Source organism: Orbicella franksi, chromosome 7 (genome assembly GCF_964199315.1).
Source record: "Orbicella franksi chromosome 7, jaOrbFran1.1, whole genome shotgun sequence".
NCBI lineage: Eukaryota > Metazoa > Cnidaria > Anthozoa > Scleractinia > Merulinidae > Orbicella > Orbicella franksi.
The window spans coordinates 13,730,251-13,752,961 of record NC_138151.1 but is presented as its reverse complement, the minus strand read 5'-3'; the positions used below and the strand labels follow the sequence as shown (position 1 = coordinate 13,752,961).

Below are 22,711 nucleotides of genomic sequence, written 5' to 3'. Positions count from 1 at the left end.
GGACGGAGCTTATCCCGGTTTCTGCAGCATGAAGCGACTTGGAGTATTTCTTCTTCTCCCGGATGGGATGCTAGACCATCGCAGGGTTACTCCTAACATTAAATTCGCTGGTACCCATTTATACACCTGGGTGGAGTAAGGCATCGTGATAGTAAAGTGTCTTGCCCATGAATACAACACGGCGTCCCGGCCAGGGTTCGAGCCCAGACTGCTCGATCCGGAGTCGAGCGCACTAACCATGAGGCCACCGGGCCTCCCTTCCCACCCTATTAACGTATATATAAATAAGATAATATTCTCGCATACTTTACGATAAGTGTGAGCTTTATAAAAGAAAATCTTTCTCTCTCCAGCAAATAGGAAATACCTTTGCGTCTACCTATACCATACAAAAAGGACAGGGGTGCTCTTCGTACCTTTTAGGGGTTAAAAAAGCGCTTTTGGTACCGCTAAGGGTGTTCAGCCTCAAAAGGTCCACAGCGGGAGCTTGTGCAGTACCCTTTAGGATATTGAGCTGAAAAAAGTATGACAGGACATAATGTGTTGTTTTAGAATAGCTGGTTTTCACATCACGTCACTAAAATTCGAACTACAAAACTATTGTTCTTCCTGAGATTTTACTTTAATGATGTATAAGAGCAGCTGAAAACTAATATTCATACAAATTTTCGCTCCGAACAGGTTCTTGGTTTTGTGATACACTACTCTTGAATTTCTAAGCTTTTGCGTGACGCGGCATTTACATGACGGCCTAGAGAGCTGTCATGATGGTTAAAAAAGTGACTTATTTCGGGGAACTTGGCTATCTGAACAGTTCATGTCTTAGAAAAAGTATTACTTTAATTTTTTAGAGTTCCTCGAGGGATAAATTCAAGCCTGTGTAGCAAAACTCAGTGACAGATGTTTCTGTTGGTTTCCGACCGCCATGTTGGTGCCCATCCGTATGGGCACCAGCATGGCGTCTCCATACAAATCTCGATAAATTTGGGCAAAAAATTTCTCCGCGTATCTCGCATAAGAAAAATTGCTGTGAACAGAATTTTGGCGAGAGTCTTTGCATATTTACCTTCTTTCATTTCCCAGATTCTGGACTTTATCTAGTGACCGGTTTTGATTTTTATTTTGATCTATTTTGAATTGCGTGACACTGAAAACCAGCAATTGGTACCTCTTAAGGCAGAAAACATTTTAAGCCACGCCCATGAAACAGAATCTTGGGATTTCTTAGGGATTCTTTTCAAAATGTCCGACGAGCACGCCCACCCTTTTTATGTGGAAGCCCCCGGGGGTAAAAGGCGCATTGTTCTTGAACTCCTGGTGCTTATATAACTAAGCATCCTAAAAGAACAAGTTTAATGTTTTCTTTATAAAGTCAGTCAATAAATTGCGTGTTTGACCTCGTGACGTAAACTGCGTGTATCTTAACTCAATAACGCACGTCCATAACCTCATCCTTCATGGAGTTATAATGAGCTCAAACTGACCAATTGCAGCGCGCACAATTCCTTGACCATTTTATAAACCGCTATTGACGATATCTAACGATACTTGGTATAATGTCATTCTAGCGTTAATATTAAAATATACGGAAGTCTTTGAAACTTATTTTCCTCTTGAAACCACTGGCCACCATGATTCCTCCGCGACCAAACGTTGGAAAGCGGCTCTTGAAAACAGCAGCTTGTACGCCATCGATAAGAACCTTGACCTCGCTTCCGCTCACTTTGACTCGAACGTTGTACCAACTTCCGCCCCTCATGAACCCGTACGCGCATGTCAGAGATTTGGGCTCCCGTTCTTGACCCTCGCTCACTTTGGTTCCTTGTAGGTATCCGATCTGTACACAATTGTCGCGATTGTAGGGCCTGGAAACGAGAGGTATCATTTTTTATTAACACAATAATTGTAGTCGCTTTGCGTTACAGTTACGTGACAGAATTAAAGCCAACCTAACTTCGGACTAGAAGAGTATTTTAAAAGCCTTGTGTGGGATGTCTTGACCTGTATAGTCGTATAAAAGCTGGGTTTTTCACTAGCGACATAAGAGTAACCCAGGGTGTTAAAGTTATGTTCTTACGAAAGATACGTACTCTTACAGTGCGTACACAACAGATGCCGGGGGGGGGGGGGAAGCTTCGATGGGCTGGTATCCCACTGGGGTATTGGGGGTAGTAATACTCTTAGTCACTCCATGCTCCCCCCATGTGCATCACCTCATCCTTTCTTACGCGCCCAATTGCTGCAAAACTCATTGTCAGCCATTTGCCAGTGTTAAAGCCTCGGCAATGAGCTGGAAAAAAAATTCGGACTTTAAAATTTCGGACATTTAATTTCGCACGCCAGTAATTTTATTTTCGGACACTTTTTATCTCATTTCGGATAATTTTAGACAACAAACTCGGGCACAATGCTGAAACATAGCCAAAGTAAGTTTACACCTACAAAACACGAATTAGACTAAAGCAACTGTGAAAATGATAGTTTTACTGCGTCCGCAAGGTTTTACGAATACACAGACAAGAAAACAACACAAATTCTGTCAGGCTGTTACGTTGTAAAGCAGTGTCTCAAATGTAGCTTGTTCATTTAACCTGCATAAAGGAAACTAAGAGCTCTTGAGCTACTTCAAAGTTTTATACTGTACTGTAAATATTTCGGACGCTTACCAATTTTAGAGGGTTTTATTTTCGGACACTTTTTTGTCCGAAATTAAAATCGTTCGAAAATTTTGCAAGTAATGTATGTTTTTCTGATCCCTATGTAGATTTTTACATCATACTCACCGAAAGTATACAAACTCGAAGCTGTCAGCGTTCTTTACGTTAAACATGACGCCATATTTCCCTCCAAGGAGACTCCCCTGGGTATAGAAACTGACACTAATGGTGTAGGTATCGCCACTGACAGCTTTAGGATACAATGCACGGCACACTCCAGGCTGTGTGGTGTCCTCTATCCCAGGGTACGCCATTAGCTTGTAATAATCCCCAGCATTCCTTGCGCTCTGACAATTCTTGGAAGTGAAAGGAAGCAGAGGAAGTGACGACACTGAAAAAGCCCTGAATCGGATCGACTTGCGGCAGCCGCCGGTAACAAGGATGCCGCTGCCCTTGCTGTTCGTAGGGTAATGTGATTTGAATATCCCCGCTGGAAGATCGTTCATAAAGACGCTGACGATGTTCCTGCGAATCTCCAGGCGCACGTTGAACCATTTGCCCCCGGTCACGGTACACGAGCAGGGCCCGGTTTTGGAGCCTTCTCTCTTCTGGATCCCACCCATTATGTAGCCTGTTTGGTAACAATGGTCCTTCCAGTATGGCCTATGAAAATAAGTAACTTGTTGTTTGTTATCAACAGGGCTTTAAGGATCCTAGTCGGCTTCCGCCATTTGCGATGCTATCGACATTATTGATATTGCATGGTGAAGCGAAATCTTATTGCTTTATTGTAAGTTGTGTTCCTGAAAGTATGTTTAATTATCTTTAGTAGTTTCACAGTGATTTCCTTCGTTTCGAAATGTTCCGAATAAAATATAATAGTAAAACTCTCGCATGTAAGAAAAAAAAAAAGAAAAAAAGAAAAACAATGGTGTGGCTGACTAGGGCCCTTTAATGCCGAGCTAGATACATGGAATAGAAGTTTACATCTTGATGTTGGACTCTGGATTGAGCTATCCGGGCCAGAGGCCTGGACGGGGTCATTGTGTTGTGTTCTTGGATAAAACACTAAACTTTCACAGTGCTTCTCTCCACCTAGGTGTAGAAATAGGTACCGGTCCATAGGGCAGTTATATTAAGGAGACAAAAAGCTGGGGTAACCATGCAACAGGCGAGCGTTGCGAAATGGAGGGAGAAAATTTCAGAACTCCTATTCGTTTAATTTATTTCCATAGATCTCAACAACTTTATCTGTAAACCGAGCTGAGCACTAAAATTATTTGTGTCAAGCTATTTGCAGATCACGTCATGGGCTCTGAGCCGAATGAAAAGTAAACGAATGAAAGAAAGGACACTTTGCGTTGTTTCTTACTGACATTAATGTGTCATTGACTTCGAATGTACATTACCTGAAGTAAATGAAATCAGCATTGTTGATATCACGTGCATTGAACATGATTCCGACGTACGCAATGCGGTCTCCGCTCCAGCCCAGCTCGGTAAACAAATCCACGGAAACCTGGTAACTAGAACTCTCCTCCATTTGAACATCCTTAAGAAGAGCGCGGCAGAATCCGAGCGCCCAGAAGTCACCTTGACTTATAACAGAATAGTACTGCATGTTATCCTGCACTGTGGCGCAACTCTTAGTTTCAAATGGCAGCGACGGCAAGTCAGCGATGACAAAGTCCTTAAATTGAACAACGTTGCCATGGTGATTAGCCAGTAACACGCCGCCAGCTGCCTTGGGAGGGAAGTGCCCTTTAAAGGAGGTCACGTGAACTCCCTCGAGAAAAACGGAGACGTCATATTTTCGGACCTCAAGCGTTACATGGATCCATCGTGCCTTGCGAGGTGGGCCGTGTGGACAGGAACCCATCTGGGACTCATACCAGTTTAACCGGCCTTGCTGGATTTCCCCAGTTTGGAAACACGGGTTGCCGCTTGCGCCAACCCTGGGTAAGTTAAAGATCAAACTATCAAAACAGAGTTTCCAAGAAAATACGCCGGCTGACTTTCCGTTTTGAATATTCAGCACTGTTTAATTCATTATTCGTTATTCAGAAAGTTAGGCCTTCCTCAGTAATAAAATTTTGATTTTGAGACTTTTTTGATGTGCTCTCTTCTATCAAAAGGCGGTTGTAAATGCTATCTATTTCATGCAAAAACGGAGACTCACTGTCGAAAGACGTTCTTCTAGTATTGTGTAAACGTCTGAAAAAGAAACCTTTGTTAAATGCGCTCACAATAATCTGGACGCACGTGAAAACTTAAGACGAAATCCGATTGGAAATCGAGCAACTGTCTTCAGTTTTTAATGGACGAAAACCTTGTACCAAAATAACTTTGAGTATAATTTTTGCATTTTCTAAAAGCTAAAGATATCAACAGTTGCCTGAGATAACACCAAAAACAGTTCCCATCTGAACTCGAGAAAATAAATTTCAAAGTTCAGAGAAATTGCGCAAACACAGGTAAAATTTCGTCAGTACTTTCATTTGTTTCTCATGAGCTTCAAATTTTGTTTTCAACATTTGGTGTTGTTAGAAATGATTTCTTTTGAGGAGATGTTTACGACAGTCACGCAGAAGTTTCCAATACACTGTCAATTATCTCGGCAAAAAGTTTCTTTTTCCGCTTGTGTACTTGAACTTGTGGTGGATTCCTTTTTAAGCATTTTGCCACTTTTTTGGCTCAGACGAAGACGGAGACGTTTGAAAATCTGTCACCCGACGCTTTTATTTGTCCTGTCAGTCTTCTTAAAGACGCACGTTCCCTATATAAGAATTCCCCGTTAATTTAACTTTATAAGCGTTTTCAAAACTACTTTTACCTGAAGAATATAAAATCGAAATTGTCCTCATTTTCAGCGTTGAAAAATACCCCGACGTAGTTTACCAACATTGAGCTCTTGAACCCAGGAACATAGAAGTCAGCGGTTATCCTGTACATGTCAGGCTCGGTTGCAGTGTAGGCACTCAGAGCGCGGCAAAATCCATCGCGCGGCCAGCGACCCTGGCTTGCATTCAATGTGTACATTTCTTCATCGTGTTCAATGTTCACGCAAGATGACACTTTACCTGTTAGGATTTAACAAAAAGAGTTTAAGCTCTCGTCCAAGAGCAACTGTTAAAACGACTTCTATGTTAGTTTTTAAATAACTCTGTGATAAATCGATATACCCTTCCGGGTGCAGAAGAGAGAGGGGTGGGGGTATTTGCATTACTGTGGTACTCTTCTGCTTGTGGATCTTTCACAGAGCGTTATGGTGAGTCCTGTAAACGGCTAAACCTAGAAACGTCAATTTGGGGGTTTTGTACACCTGGTGATAAATATATTTTCCTGTAAATAGGGGTGTTTTTCACATCATAACTAGCTATTACTTTTATAATAATAAAAATTTCATTAAAGTGATACGCCACAGTAAGTACGTGGACGTTCTTTATCTATAGGTACTAATTTGAATTTCTAAATCGACACACAGTTTAAGTTTTAGGGATTTTCTGTTCTGGTCACGGGCAAAATATATGGCCGTTATTTGAAAATCTTAAATGAATCTTCAATGGAACAAAGTTGTGCAAACGGCGTATCTGCGTGAGCTCAGGTTTCCAAAATATGATGGTTAGAAACCTTCCTAACATTTTTTAAAGCAAACGAAAACATGGACCGAAAACCGGAGAGCCATTTTGATGTCCAGTCATAACATTAGTGATGGGGTCAACAGTTGCATTGGACAAATTCACAAAATGTCCGATGACCGACAGCGTATGTATCCTGAGCAGGGTGTCATGTAGTGTCATAGAAAAAGTTTCCTATCCCTCTACGGACTTGCCAAAATACGCCACGACCCTTAATTTATAACTAACTGCTAAAGCTAGTGAGTAGCCTAGCAGTGTGCAGTTGTCAATAAAATGGCGACCGCTTCCTTGCGTTTCCAACGTGTTTGTGAGGAGGGTTTACAAAACGTTTTGACCAACTATTAGATTTAGACTTAAACATTTGATCATTAACTCTCGAATTTTATTCGTGATAGTATTATTGCAAGGTAGAAATCTTAAGTACTTAATCCAGCTAACTGTTAAAACATTTATTTACTCACAAAACTGAGTGGTTTTAAGTTCCACAAGCGCCTCGTCGCCGATCGCAGCTTCGGTTCGCGCCTGTATAACGATCGAGTATTCCGTGCTGTGCTCTAAGTTGTCAATGATGTAATCAGTCGTGTTCGAGGGGATGACCAGTGTGTTGTTTTCATAGCTGATGACGTAGTTTATCACGGGGAATCCCCCGTCGTTCTTCGGATGGCTCCAACTTAAAATTACGCTATCACAAGTTGCCTCTCCACTGACGTCTCGTGGGCTGCTTGGGGCAGCTACAAGAAACAAATCGTTGAAATTTTTAAACATTGAAATATATGGCATCTTTTAACAAAACTTAAATTACACAGGAATCGTACATATCTGCAGGGAGGCACTTAAACGAGAGTCCTAATATCTTCTGAAGAAGGGCTAACACTCGAAATGTATTTATTCATTATTATAATTATCATTATCATTATCGTTATCGTTATCGTTATCGTTATCGTTATCGTCATCGTCATCGTCATTGTCATCGTCATCATTATCATTATCATTATTATTTCAGGTTCTCCGAGGGGGTTAATTATCGACCAGAATAAATCAAACGCTTTGATCAGCGCTACATGTATATCTAAGTTAATCAAGGTCTCAACTGATAAGTGTTGTGGATCTGAAATCCCCCTTGATAATTCTAGATATCAGGAATTAAGAACAAAATCCAGAAGTTGTTACTAATTGCAGGAAGGTTTTTAACTGTCTTGTTTATAACTATTCTGCATTCTAACACTGGCTCAATGAGATGCAGAAAAATTTTGAAAAGAACCTGTTATATCATCGTTTGCAAGGTGAAGAAAGTAATTCTTTTTGCAGCAAATCACGTGCAAATTACATAACGTATAATAAGATTTATTAAAAACTGGATCATTGGATAATGCAATGCAAGAGTTTTGACTGGCTTAGCCATCATGATATATGGGTCATTATACCATGCTCTACAAATATCGTAAGTGTACGCGTGATTCTTGGGGCGTTTTTATTTTTATTTTATTTTAGTTTTGTGTATTTTTTTAGGGGCGTTTTTAATGAAACAATTGTTTCACGCGCGCTTGTCAAATATGAAATGGTTAAAGTCAACGAGGCGCGTCATCTCATATCCAATATGTGCTCAGGGAATAATGATTAATTAAAACACATAAAGTACCTGATGATATTATTTCAAAAGTGTAATTTTTTGAAGATACTTTAACTTCGTTTTCAGCCATACAAACGTATTCCCCAAAATCGTCCACACTATCGACTGGGACACTGTATGAGAGAGATTCTTTGCTGCTCGCCAAAACTTGGCCATCCTTGACGATTCTTACATCAGGGGGTGGATAACCGCTGAATTCGCAATTGAAGACTGTAGGCTTTGGGTTGCCAATGTAAGATAAAACAGGCTTGGCTCTGAGCATGCTGGTGACAGGTCTTGGTTCGACTAGTGAGAGAAACACAAATCCACATTGCAGGGAAGCTCAAACAGCGTTGATATTGATAGGCGGAAAAGACAAGCATTTCACCAGATTACAGGTTACGGAATCGCCTTTCAAAGAAAGGCTCAAAATATCTTGGATAAAGTAAATGGGCTAACTAGAAATGCAACTAGTCGATATTTTTAGTTTTAGAGTTGTCCAAACGTAATGTTATCCACAGATTTCTAACCCCTTTCTTCTTTTTATTAGATTTCTTTCTTTGCGAATACTGAGCGACGACTCTGCAACTAAGACTCAAAACCTCGACATCTCGACCTCTCAACATTGTGGTGTTTCGTCGAGAAATTTTGACGGACCGATCGACCGACCGACTGACCGACTAACAAACCGACAGACTGATAGACTAACTTACTGGCTGACTGACGGACTGACTGACGGACGGACGGACGGACTGACTCAGGCTGACTGGCTGACTGACTGAGCTGTGGATTCCAACTTCATAGACTGACCATGGCTAATTTTCCGCAGCGTTGTTTACTTTTTACGGATATTTTACACATACTAATGCTTTTAAAAAAGAACGTTTTCAAAGCTGCTTACCTCTGACGATCAATTTAGCGCTCTTTTCGCTAAATATTTCTTTTCCTTCGTCATCTTGTGCCCCGTTCTTGGCTTCACATGTGAACTGCGAATTATCTTCAATTCCTACCTTCTGGAGATATACCTCACTTTTTCCAGGTGATTTCTGGGCAAATTCAAGCAAAACGAAAACAAATCAAAGAAAAAAAACTTCCAAGTTCAAAACCAATTGCAGTCATACTAAAAAGTGGAAATTGGAAATTGTTGTAGATGAACAATGTGCGTAACTCGAGCCAATTAAACACTAACTTATCTATAAAAGTTATTCAAATGAACAATAAAAAAAATCCGTAGTAATCGATGTCCAACAGTAGCAGTTGAATGTAGACATGATGATAGATGCGAATGCAGCCATAACAATACTAGAAAAAAAGACCTCAGTAGGGAGAGCAACGCAAAAGTCGTGGGTTTGAATCCCGTTCAACGCCTGAATATTTTTTCAGGTCTTTTTTCCAGTAGTGTTATGGCTGCATTCGCATCTATCATCATGACTACAAGAAAAAAATCGTCCATAAAATGTATAGGAAACATCCTGGAGAAAACAGTAAGCAAACTTTATGAACGCATTGCGTGTCTATAGATGAAGATTACCTTCTGGTTGGAGTATGCAACTCCTTCTTTTATCCACTCAACAGTCGGGGTCGGAACACCCGAGGCGTTACAAGTCAGCAAAGCATTCTCCCCTTCATTTACCACCACCTCAGGTATCGGCGAAATTTGTGAACGCACTGCAATGGTATTAAAGTTGGAATTTTTTAAGGGGTCAACTGATGTTGCGGTGAAGTCATCTGACGATTCGGAATGGTTATTGCTACGTCTTATAAGCGGAGAAATTTTTAAAAGGAACGCCACAATCTACATTAGTCAAGGAATTTATTAGATGTCTATGTTGGATCACTGGATCATTAACAGCCAATCAACTAATTAAGAATTCAGTTAACGTTACCTTCGACAATCCAAATCAGCACAGTGAAACTTGTTACTTACAATCAAATTAATCGATACACTCGCAAGGAAGTTCCCAATAAGTTCAAGAGTTAATGGTCCTGCGGCAGCAGGACCATTAACTGTCATAATCTGCCAAATATACAAAAGATGTGGAAATTTGTACCCTCCACTGAAAAAGGAGGGTAATGTTTACCAATCTGTCAAGGGCATACTATATTCATTCTCTAACCTTCTTCTTTCAACGGAGGGCTTGAGAGGATCTCTTTTGACTTGTTAGCGTTAAATGAAATTTAATTCGTAAATCAAGTAAATAATGGGGTCATTTTTGATCTTTTTTTTTATATACATGCATTTTTTTTTTATTTACATACATTTTATTTTTGTTTTCAAATTAAAATTACAAGTATAACATGCCCGCGGATAGCTGAGCTTATCTAGGCGGGTCATGTTTACATGAATTATTAATATACAACTAGGTACAACTAAATACAACTGAAGGCAACATGAGAACTAAAGAGACTAAAATTGACGACAATGACTAGAGACAACTAATAAACTAACGGTATTACAAATAATACCAAATAATATAAATAATGAACTGAATGGTTCGTTTTGATCGCCAATGATCCAACTGATGCATATACCACAACAGTCAGCGATCGAAATGAGATCCCATTGCTTGAGCCATAAGCCGTCGAACAAAAAGTTTTTTCTCCTTGTGCTCTATAATCCTATCGTTATTCTTACTTACCGTAAATGATATCAAAGACCACATTCGTTGTCGTTGTCTGCAAAGGGTTCGTCGCTTCTAACGTCCACATCCCAGCATCTTTTTCTTCCAGTGACGTTATGGTAAGTTTTCCTTCACTAAGCAAGAAACGAGGATCGTCTGCAGATACATTGTCTCCCGATGGGTTCTTCCAAATCACTTCCGGTTTGGGTATACCGGAAACATTCCAAGTCAGAGTGACTGGAAAACCCGCAGTTAGATTCCTTGAGGAGAGCTTGGGCTCTAGAGTGAACTTTGGAGAATCTAGAAGGAGAAAGTAATGGCTCTCTGTTAATAGCAACAAAATTTTGGGAAAAAGTGTGAACAACACTTCTTGTAGATACCAACTTTTCACCGCTGAATCGGTGAGAAAGTATTTGTCGAATTGGCCCCACAGGCGAAAGATTTCGTTGCTTTTTGTTTGTTAAGAACGAAAGTACTCTGACGTTTTCCGAGGATTACCCGAGATCTGTGGAGAATTTGAAATTGAACCGGATTTCAGAAGACTTAGGAAGATGGGCTGAAGATTTTAGTGAAGATTTCCGAAGATGATGATCCAACGATTTCCCACTATTCTCCAAGGATGTCAGACCCCGTCGGAAGAAAGCGGACAAAATTGCGTTTTTAATAACGCTAACCATGTTCCTTGCATACGGCGACAACTATTTTCCTACCTGGCGACACTCGACGAACTATGAGTGGGCTGTCGGATGTGGGTGACCCATTTTTGGCGCCAAATTAAAACGTTTGAGCCAAATATTTTTCACTTTTGAAAATCTGATATTGTTTTTAGAATTATGAATCCTTTTTCGTGAATATTCAATGTCGTCTCCAGTCAGAAAAGCTGCCCGACTTCAATGCCTTTCCTGTTAACATACATTTGACGTCAGAACAGAACAGTTTTTCTCGCCTGCCGAATCCTGATTGGTCAATTCAAATTTCAGGCGCACCTGCCGTATGCAAGGCTCGACTAAATGATTTGCTTTTATCTACGCATGAATGATTGGTTGACTGACTGAGTGACTGACTGACTGATTGATTGATCGATCGATCGATTGATTGATTGATTGATTGACTGACTGAATAATCGATTGATTGATTGATTGACTCACAAACCTGAACGTCTGATCTCAAAGGTATAATTTAACTTGGAGGGACCGACCACGTTCTCGGCGGCACAGTAATAAACTCCGTAGTCATCAGCACTGTCTGTAGAGATTTCGACCCAAACTGACTCGATACCGACCGCCACAACATTGTCATTCATTTCAATGCGCACATTAGGGGGAGGGTAACCGGTGAAAGCACACGCCAGTCTGATGGGAACTGGGCTCCCAAGGACACTGTATACGGGTCCTTTCAATAGGTCTGAGTCGAATGGCCTGGGCTCCACTGTTAATAGCAAAAGAGTAAACAGATTAAGATTCAAAAGAAAACTTCACTGCTGGAACAAATTTGCCTTTAAAAAATGTCACTGTGATCTCTTGTGTTGAGAATTTTTTGCATAGCAGAAGTATAAAGTATTTCTAGGATGATTTGTGGTTTTCCTTGTGACGAGCGCCGCCGTGTTGGTTGTCGTGAAGTCACACATTTGCCGCCAGTTTTGCTTCAGAAAGGCCCTGTAACTTTTATACCCAGAAGCGCTGATTTCTTTCCAGGCCTAAACAATTTAACTAGAGGTTTTTGAAAGGAGTTTTTAATAGGGTAACGCATATTAGGGGGGAGAGTTTACAAGCGGCATTGAAACACTGTTAAGAAGTGAACTGACAAGACACGACTAAGCTCAAGTTAGAGATATACTGTAACGAAACTTCGCTTAAGTTAAATGTTTTGATCTACACTCTTTGACTTCAAGTACAAGTTTCCGTGAGCAAATCATCTGAGAACCAAAGAAGTTCAAACGAGGTAGTTTCTTCGGCTAATACAGAAGCTCATCAGTAGGAGTGTTCAACTCCCATAGTAAGCTTATTTCATGCTATTTTTACACACCGGTCTAGTTTTAGGCTTCTTTTCCCGCGAAACAGGTCAGTTCCGGTCTTCATGAGCGCGCATCGGTAACGAAAAAATGGATTTTTTTCTTTTTAATCTTACGGTGAAATGATGGCGTCAGTTAAAAATTAAGTCCGTGCTTGTGATTGGTCACTGAAGTTTCTGCGGGAGCCTGAATTCGTCGGTCTGTGTAAACGCCATGACAGGGATATATATGCGGTAGTTGCACGCTCCTAGTGGTGGGCTCCTGGTTAATATTATTGTTGTATAGATCAATGTTGAACAAGATCAGTAATCAAACCATACCCATAACATAGATATTAATGGTCGCTTTCTTCACAATGATCTCTCCTTCCTCATCGGTGGCGTCATTTGAAGCTTCGCAAGTAAATTGAGAGATGTCTTCTAAGCCGAGATTCTCCAGGTTTATTACACTTTCGCCGGGTATTTTCTGCGTGTTTATAAATCAAACAGATAAAAGAATCAGTCCTCCGAAAGAAAAAAAACGGCGGCTGTACATTTTACAACAATACCATGCGAGCCTTACACAGCCCATAAAGTACAAGGAAATAAAAAGCATATTTTGGCAACGACAGTAAAGATTATCGTTGTTGTTCTTGTTGTAATGTTTGCTCTTGTGCTAAAGACATTGTGTATACTAGTTTTGAAGATTTTAGAGCTTTTCTGTACGTTTTTATGAGCGTTGTTAAAGTTTTCGTACGCTAGGAATTATGGGTAAATGTATCAGTCGCCATTTTGTTTCCAGTACGAAGGATTAAACAATACAAAATAACCAGGCTGGAAGCATAAAGAGTGACTTTTGCAACGTATGGCCACACAAGCGAGACCAGGAATGATTCGCTCTCGACTCTCTTCTAGAAATTCCAAGCAAACTACATCCGTAAAGGACGGTAAGAGGTCCAACGATCCTTAACCTACTGCATGTAAGAACCCACCAATTGTCCTGGATATTCTTCGTTGTCCTTGAACCAAACCACAGTGGGAAGTGGAAATCCAGAAGCTGTACAGTTAAGCACTTCGTCATCTCCTTCGTTTGCGGTGATATTTGAAAGCTGGGGAATTTCCGGTGGCACTGTGAACAATGGAAAGGATCTAACTAACATGCAACTAGCAAGCTTTTCTGTTCACAAACCCAAAGAATGGATCGCATGTTCACATTTTTTAATTTCCAAGGGGTACTCCCCTATATGGGCTATATAGGTATGTGCAGCCCCAAAGGGTATGTTTTTCAGCCGTTTTGGTCATCAATAGGGTATAGATTTTGGCCATTTTGGTCTGAAATAGGGTATGGTTTTTGCACTTTAGTCTTGAACTCGGTTTGTTTTTAGAAGAAGACACTTTTTCATCATTATCGATAAGACCATCACTAAAAGCCCGTAACAATGCCTTTTAACATCGGTCTGAACAAGTTTTAAAATCAAAACAGGGTATTGATTCAAGGGTCAGGTCTTAAACAGAGTATCAAATTTTTGGTCAGGTCATAAATAGGTTAGGGAAAATCACAGATTTTGGTCTTAAATAGGGTAAGAGTTTTGGGAAGCGGGGCGCACAGCCCCACATGATTTTTCTGAGAGTACCCCCTCCCCCGGTATCAATTTAAGGCGATGTAAGATTATAAATCGTTTTAGTTAAATTACCAGTTCTTTGTGCGCTGCAATTTAAAGTTTTGTTTATTAAAAAGAAAACTTACTATATATAGCCTGGATTTCGATTTGTCGACTGGCAGTCCCCACCGCGTTTATCGCCTCGCAGGTCCACGGGCCGATATCTGAGAGCTGTGCCTGAGAGAGTATCAAGCTTCCCTCACTGTCAATTGATATCCGGGAATTTGACTCGGAGTCTATGACTGGTTCTTCATCTGGGCCCGTCCACGTGATTTCCGGTTTAGGTATACCAGAAACTAAACACTCTAATTTTGCCGGATAACCAAAGGTTAGATTTCGTTCTAATGGGCGTGTCGTGTCGATCTGCGGGGGGTCTGCGAATGTAAACATGAATGACAATGACAATGATTTCTTTAATGTGGTAATGTTTGAAATATTTTCGACCTCCTTACCTAAAGAGCACACAAGGTATTTCCATATTCAATTTTGACAACTTGGTAGTTACGTACAGTTGTGATCCGTCTTAAACAGTGCATGTATTCAACGAAGCTTCATCAAATATTGGTTACTGTCAGTATATATAACAAGCGCATTAATTGGGTGTCGAGCAGTTATGTAAATCGACGTCAACCCGTCCCGGTTTCAGTAGAATTAAGCGACTTGGAGTGTCTCCTCTGGATGTGATAGTAGCACATCGCAGGGTTACCCCATCATTAAATTCTCCGGGACCCATTTATATACCTGGGTGGAGAGAAGCACTCTGACGTACAGTAAAGTGTCTTGTTCAAGAACACAACACAATGTCCCCGGCCAGTGCTCGAACCTCCGGGGGCGAGCGCACAAACCATGGAGCCACTTCGCCTCCTCTGGTTCCTTGCTTGGCTCAGAGCAAAAAAACTAGCGAGCAACAATGTACAATTTTTCGCGTTGTAAAGTAAAAAACAAAAGTACGCTCTTACCAACCACCACGACTTTAATTCTTTCGGTGGTTTCCCTTCGTCTGTTTAGTTGTGATATCCTCACGGTATAGTCCCCGTCATCTTCAGCTGATACGCTGCTGATTGTGATGGTTCCGTCAGGTTGAAGACTATAGCGACTGGAGTTTGCGTCAAATTTGACGCCATCTTTCTTCCAGAGGTACTCAGGAGCAGGATAGCCGACCTTGACACCAACGAAGATCTCGCCTTCCTTGTTTAACCACAAGACTTGTCTTGCAGGAGGATCGTCAACAGAAACTGCATGGTTGAAAGTTAACAACACGTCTTAACATCCACAAACTGGGATAACAGTACACTTCAAAAAAAATTCCTGAGTTCTGTTGGACTTACAAAAGGTTTGCAACCTTTTTTTAGCTGGTTCCAACCTTAACAAGCCAAACTCGGCCATACAAACCAAGATGAACAAACTCAAGGTGGTTTCCATTATGCCAAAAATTCCGGAAATTTCGGTCAAATCAAATGGATAGGTCCGTTTCAGTTCCTTCCGATCGGAACATTCGGGATCAGCTCTGATCTCACTTTGATCGGTTGGACCGGTCGGACCGATCGTAGCGAAATTTGTCATTCCATTTCGACAAACTGGTTCATTGCCCTTCTTTCCAGTAGATCTCACTTAAATGGTGAATTGGGGAAAGGAATAGAAAATGGTAAGAGTTATTCCTCTCGGTTGGCCCGGTTTAATCGGAAAATGTCGTTCTACTTCTTCGGTTAGTCCCGCTGGTCTCTGACCGGTCGGTCTAGCATAATGAAAGCACCCTTACTCTGTGAGAGAATCGAGTGAACTCAAAATCTTCTCCGAGACAGTGAGAATGTTGTTTATGGTTATGTCGGCTGTAATTTACTGCTTTGACACTTAGGCCACCTCTTCACCAAGCTTTCGACACCAATGAAACGCGTTTGAAGTACATCGAAGTTTCCTATTGTTAACAGCACGTTGGGATATTTTGGATGGAAAATGACAATCTGGCATCCGTATATACACCTAGGTGATATCACGTGCAACTCTGCTATTCAGAGAGGCACAAAATGCTTTACCCGTAAATTATCCGTCTCCTCTCTTCTAATTCCATTTCCAAACATAACCTCACTGAAGTCGCCTTTTGAGAGAGAGGAAACCTATCAATTTATTACCAGACGGGTAATGGAGTATATAGGGTACCTACATTCAACGTAAAGCGAGTAAGTTTCACTCGTTTTGCTTCCGCGACAAACATACTCGCCGCCATCGGATAACATCAGCCTCCGAATTACGAGTGAATAGCTGTCGTCTTCAACCTCGACGAATATTCTGTCGCTTGGACTTGTCCCCGTGATTTGCTCGCCACTGGATTTGAACCAACCGAGAAATTCCTGGCCACGAATGAAACAGATGGTTCTGGTACTTTTGTCCATGCCAGCAACCACAAAGTCGTTGTTATGAGAGAGCTGCACGACTGGATCTATGGGTGAAATAGGAACATTGTTCGAGAAAAACAAGAAGCAATTACATACCCAAAAAACATTTAAAAGAGTTTCATCGCGTAGATGAAAAACGAAGGAATCAAGGTCAAGGCAATTTAATTCTAAAAAGAGCGCCATTTTAGGTCTGCAACCAACTAAAGGGCGCAGCCATTAATCACAGTGACCGGGATATCCGCATGGTTAAGGATGGTCTTCGCTTCATGAGCTAGACTGAGTATGAAATGATGCAATGTTGAATGTTTTAACATTTTAGTGACTGTTTATTTTGTCTTTTTATTTGGCTGATCACATACGTAAACCTCGTTGAATTGATCGGGCAAAATATTGCTTTGTAAAAATGCGCTACTGTTTGTAAGTCAAACGGGATAGACCAAGTGGGACAGTTTGTCTATTTGTTCAATGTGTGACCTCGGAATAGAGCACTTTCTTGTTTTACCTTCAATTCTCGCTTTTATGGAAGACGTTTCACCGATAACTTCCTCCGACCATGGTCCCATTCCATACTGATTAGCAGCTGATACCAGAAACACGTACTCAGTTCCAGGGGTTAGTAAATCGACAGTCAATGAGTTCACAACGCCAGACACTTGGAGAATCTTACCAGGCCCACCTTAAAGGAGAAGAGCTACAGGCAATTCTATGCTGTTCTACGTGAGTAGTTCTTTAATTATTCGGATTGTCCATAATTTTACGTCCACTTTGAAAGGGGAAAAGGGTAAAATAAAAATAAGTGTAATAAAGGATAAATAGAATGGGGTCCATTTATCATTTACTAGTTGAAAAATGTAATATTAAAGTTTGTGCATTAAATTCTTATTTTCCTTATTTACTCTATATCCTCTAATCCCACATTTCGGCAATAAAAACGTATTCTTTCGTCCACCGTACCCTGGCCACTAACCGTGGACGATGAGTACACTGTGAAGTGCATTCACTGGAATAGGGGGCATTGTCGGAATAGTGGTGTTCACTACGTTAACACATCTAAATGGCGATCATTTAAATGATGGAATTATGCCGGGTGCTAAGTCACTGATTTCCCTTAATACCGGGGGGGGGGGGGAGGGGATATGAATCGAGAAGCGGTACCAAATTGAAATAAAAGGACAACTTACAGCTCAAAATATTCAATATTTTAATGCAGAAAATACTTTACCTTCGTTGACGTTAATAACTTTAATCCAGTAAAACACAATATCTTCACTTCCTTGACGGGGTGGTTTCCAGGTTACCTCAAGCTCGGTGTCTGAGACAGCTGCGGTGGAAATACCCACGGGAACACTAGGGAGAATGGTCCGGACTGTGGTAGGTTGGCTCTACAGAATTAATTAAAGCAAATCGGTTGTTTCAGTACCAGGTAAAATGAGCCTACCGAAGACAAGAAATGCAGTAATCTTACTTTCTCTGGTGTAGACGTCTTTACTTCATCTGGCGAAGACGTTGTCCCTTCCTTCTCTGGTGAAGAAGTTGCCCCTTCTTCATCTGGTGAAGACGTTGTCCCCAATTCTTCCTCTGGCGAAGACGTTGTCGCTTTTTCCTCTGGCGAGGACGTTGTCCCTTCTTCCTTTGGTGATGATGTTGTCCCTTCTTCCTCTGGCGATGACGTTGTCCCTTCTTCCACTGGCGAAGAAGATGTTCCTTCCTCATCTGGCGAGGACGTTGTCCCGTCTTCCTCTGGTGAAGACGTTGTCCCTTCTTTATCTGGTGAAGACGTTGTCCCCAATTCTTTCTCTGGCGAAGACGTTGTCCCTTCTTCCTCTGGCGAAGAAGTTGTCTCTTCTTCCTCCGGCGACGACGTTGTCCCTTCTTCCTCTGGCGAAGAGGTTGTCCCTTCTGCATCTGGCGAAGATGTTCTCCCTTCTTCCTCTGGTGAAGACGTTTTTCCTTCTTTATCTTGCGAAGAAGTTGTTCTTTCTTCATCTAACGAAGACGTTGTCGCTTCCTCATCTGGCGAGGACGTTGTTCCTTCTCCCTCTGGCGAAGATGTTGTCCCTTCTTCCTTTGGCGATGACGTTGTCCCGTCTTCCTCTGGCGAAGAAGATGTCCTTTCCTCATCTGGCGAGGACGTTGTCCCATCTTCCTCGGGTGAAGACGTTGTCCCCAATTCTTCCTCTAGCGAAGACGTTGTCTCTTCTCCATCTGGCGATGACGTTGTCCCTTCTTCATCGGGTGAGGAAGTCGTCCCTTCTTCCTCTGGCGAAGACGTTGTCTCCTCTTCCTCTGGCGAAGACGTCATCTCTTCTTCCTCTGGCGAAAACGGTGTCTCCTCTTCCTCTGGCGAAGACGTTGCCTCTTCTTCCTCTGGCGAAGACGTTGTTCCTTCTTTATCAGGCGAAGCTGTGGTCCCTTCTTCGTCAGGTGAGGACGTCGTCTCCTCTTTAACTGGAAAGGACGTCGTCCTTTCTTCCTCTGGCGAAGACGTTGTCCCTCCTTCATCTGGTGATGACGTCTTTTCTTCTACATTTGGTGAAGATGTTGGCCTTTCTTGTTCTGGCGAAGACGTCGTTCTCTCTTCATCGGGCGCTGAGGTTGTTGCCTCATGATCTGGTGCAGAGGTAGGCCCTTCTTGATCTGGTTCTAACGTTGTTTCTTCTTGATCTGACGGAGAGGTTGGTCCTGCTGGATCTGGTGAAGAAGTCGTACCTTCTAGGATTAGTGAAGACGTTGCCATTTTATCTGGGAGAAGCGTCGCTCCTTTTGTTGCCAGTACAGGTTTGGATGATGTCAATTCTTGAACTGGGAAAGATGAAAACTCTTCATTTGATGAAGACGTTGTACTTTCTAGATCCGGTGTAGATGATATATCTTCTTCATCTGTTATTGTGGATGATGTGACTACTTCTTCTATGAAAGAAATTGTCACTTTTTCTTGCGGTGAGGTTGTTGGTGTCCCTTCATCAGACGTTGTTGGTGTAAGTTCCGTTGTAGTCGCAGCTGTTAAGGTGGTAGGTGTAGCTTCCACACCTGCATTTTTCATCAGACGAAGTAGAAATAAGTTATATTTATATCAGAATATCGTAGTTTCTCGCTTTCACCACTTTATTTTTTGTAATACAGATTTAAGAATATCTGAATTACCCTTTCGTTGTTGTTCTATGCTTGAATAAGAAAACATTACATAGTTAAGGTTGAAAAAGTTGATTTATAGAGGCACTGTGGGAGTAAAGGTTCTTGCCTTAGAACGTGACAAGGGTACCATAAGTCTTGATATGTCGAGCCCAGCCTTAATTTGGTAGGCGTCTTCTGCGCCAACCATTTTGGTGCGGCTCTGTCCTCGTTTTGAACCATTTTAAAACATCTGTTTTAAAACTAAGATGTAAGACAGCCATTCCTTGGTCTCCTAAATTGCTAAATCGTTCCGAATAACAGCTGAAGTGGCGTAAGCCAAACCACAATTAAACCTGGTATTGTATCTGATCATCTACGTGAAATACAGTTAAAACCCGCGTGTGAGAGCCTACATTTTGTGAAGACTAGCAAAATAGGTCCTTGTATCTTGGAGTAGTTATTGGCAAGTGAGGCTAAGTAGGTTCTTAATTATGTTCTTGAAGTCTATGAAGTAAATATAGTTGGTGATTAACAGAAAAATAAATAAACTTAGGTTTGGTCCTCATTTATTCACAACTGTATTATGTATTTTCTTGTCATACAAATTTGCAATCTCAAAGTCACACTCCTTGGCTAAAATGCTGATTATAATTTAATTGTAACCAACAAATAAGAACCCGCCGTCTTGGTCTTGCTTGGCTAAACAGGTTAATATATTTTTGGGTATTAAAATGGCAAAGGTCTGCCAGCAGGTTCTTAAACCACTAGGTTCTTACATGTGTTTACTGTAGTTGCAGAGGCCTACCGAAATTAAAGCAAAAGAATAATGGCAAATAAAACATACCTGGCTGTTTAATGGCCACATGTGGTGGATAGGATAAGTCATTCACGTGAGGGAAGGTCATTAGCAGGCTTAAATCTGTGCAGAGATAACAAGCTTGGCTTCCACCCTCCCACCACTCGATAGCTCCACATCCTTCACCGCAATAACTTTTACATTTTTCTATAGTTGTGCCTCTGAGGATCAAGATTCGGCCTAATGGCGTACACCAAAATGGAGAGTAATCCACCCATTTTGAATCTGCAATATGATGAAAGGTCCTTCAATCGAGTTTCATGCCAGGCGCCAGGTCTGCATGTCATCTCTCCGCCGGGATTCCAAGGAAGAATCGGAAGAATCGCGGTGGAGAGACTGCTCCTAGCCACGAAATACCTAATGATTTATTGTTGCCAAAGCTAGGATCGTTATGTTTCACACGGGCTGCAATATGACTAGGTGGTCTCAGAAACTCAATTTTATGATGGCAGAGCATTTTTGTTTGTTTTTGTTTTTTTGTTGTTGTAAATGTTCAGTGATTGAAAAAAATACATCAATTGAACTCGTTTACTATTTATATCTATTCAAGATTCAAGGTCAACCACAATCCCTGGTAAATCTTATCCCAGTTGCAATATGATTAAGTGGTCTCAGAAACTCACTGTTATGATTGCGGGGCTTCGAGTTGTTTTTGTTTGTCTGTTTGTTTTGTTTTGGTTTTTGATTGAAAGAACACTTCATCAGTAGAACTTGATTAGGGTTCGACTGAATGGAAATTGAGAGCAGACATTACGAATTAGCGTGCTAGTACATAAATTGAACTATTCGTGTGCCGTTTTGAATTAGTATGGTCTGGTGCATCTTCCCGTTTATTTCATCCAAGAACTGTTGTTACATATAAGTTGCCGTTTTTGATCTCGTCACGTACTCCTCCACTACGAGCGACGATGTCATGCACGTTTACAGAGTAATTATATATGTTAAGTATTTTAGTCCAGGAGTTGCCCTTATCTGTTTCCTCTACTGGAGAATTTTATGGAGAAGTCATCTCGAAATTTCTGTTCGAAGGCTACTGATAACAACACGAGATATATGATAGACGAGCATGAATAACAAAATAGACCCAAAGTATTCCAGACTGTTTCCAATCAACAAAACTTGCCCTGCGTCTTTAGCCCCCCACCTCTAGATATTGAGAAGAGAACACGCTAAAAATGGTAGTTATGTGGAAATGTTCATCAAGGGAAACCACAAGAATTTTTTCAGGCTCTATTTACTACAGCTTGAGCCAAGTTTTCAAAGCATGTTTTGTTCATGCTTCAGCTATGGGCCTTTTTGAGAAGTTCAAAGGAGAAAAAAGATATCCGATACGACCGATCCATTTTCACTCAGCAAGTCGCCATAAAATTCAAGATCAAATACACAGCATAATCATATAACCACTGTGGCTAGCTGTCAGCTTCCGCTGAGTTACCTTTTTCGACTCCCAAAACATATCAATTCTCTACAGTGACTGTAAACAGGACTTTTAAAGTGGGTTCTGAGAATTTGGTGGTTAATCAAGGCGACACTGAACGAATCAACTTTCAGCTAGTTCATGTATATACGCTGCACGATCAAGAAAAATCGGAGAGAGGAGAGAGGGTGGCTGTACACAGGCTAGCTAAACTGCTGCTAATTAGTAGTTTATCACATGACCTACTAATAAGTAGACAACAAATGGGATTTGTTATTTCAGTGATTTTATACAGGCCTTACAAAAATAATTCAGTTGTCGACGTCGAAATGTTCAACAGTGTAAAGTATTATAGATATACGATGTTTTTTTTTTATCTTGAATAAATGTTTTGTTATCATGTTATATTGTTTTCCTCAAGTTTCTTTTTTATCCCCTTCCTTTGATAACTAGTATAATTTTTGCTGACTTTAGGCCATCATCAGTAAATATATATAACCCTTATCTCCATGCGATATCTGTGAATATCTGTTACCGATATCTCATCAAGTGACAATTCAACTTGTATTTCGGAATTGTATAAAATATACTTGATGCCCACACACCTTGGCTGGGTGTTAACGTAGGAAAATATGCAAACGCCTTGCTCGTGCAATATTAGATTTGTTAACCCTGCCCCCTTTTTTCTTGGCTTGTTTACTTCTCTCCCAATTTACACAAGCGCCAAGCAACAGCAAACAGAAGTTAAGTACGTAA

The 22,711-nt window shown here is 41.1% G+C and overlaps 1 protein-coding gene across 1 annotated transcript in view; it reads right to left on the bottom strand.

The window, feature by feature from the left end:
- Positions 1-1,562: 1,562 nt before the first annotated feature.
- The window catches only part of LOC145493779 (uncharacterized), a 21,720-nt gene continuing 571 nt past the window's right edge, over positions 1,563-22,711 (bottom strand). Inside the window, exons 3-21 of the mRNA XM_081473235.1 lie at positions 20,527-20,763; positions 18,034-19,598; positions 17,791-17,950; positions 17,071-17,244; positions 16,337-16,612; positions 15,135-15,410; positions 14,262-14,549; positions 13,507-13,643; positions 12,857-13,001; positions 11,678-11,953; positions 10,544-10,825; positions 9,436-9,572; positions 8,806-8,950; positions 7,935-8,210; positions 6,757-7,026; positions 5,491-5,737; positions 4,067-4,612; positions 2,784-3,320; positions 1,563-1,865 (exon numbers count right to left, since the gene is read on the bottom strand). Coding sequence (XP_081329361.1) covers positions 1,577-1,865; positions 2,784-3,320; positions 4,067-4,612; positions 5,491-5,737; positions 6,757-7,026; positions 7,935-8,210; positions 8,806-8,950; positions 9,436-9,572; positions 10,544-10,825; positions 11,678-11,953; positions 12,857-13,001; positions 13,507-13,643; positions 14,262-14,549; positions 15,135-15,410; positions 16,337-16,612; positions 17,071-17,244; positions 17,791-17,950; positions 18,034-19,598; positions 20,527-20,763 — 6,263 coding nt within the window. The 3' untranslated portion in view covers positions 1,563-1,576. The remainder of the gene's footprint in view (positions 1,866-2,783; positions 3,321-4,066; positions 4,613-5,490; positions 5,738-6,756; positions 7,027-7,934; positions 8,211-8,805; positions 8,951-9,435; positions 9,573-10,543; positions 10,826-11,677; positions 11,954-12,856; positions 13,002-13,506; positions 13,644-14,261; positions 14,550-15,134; positions 15,411-16,336; positions 16,613-17,070; positions 17,245-17,790; positions 17,951-18,033; positions 19,599-20,526; positions 20,764-22,711) is intronic.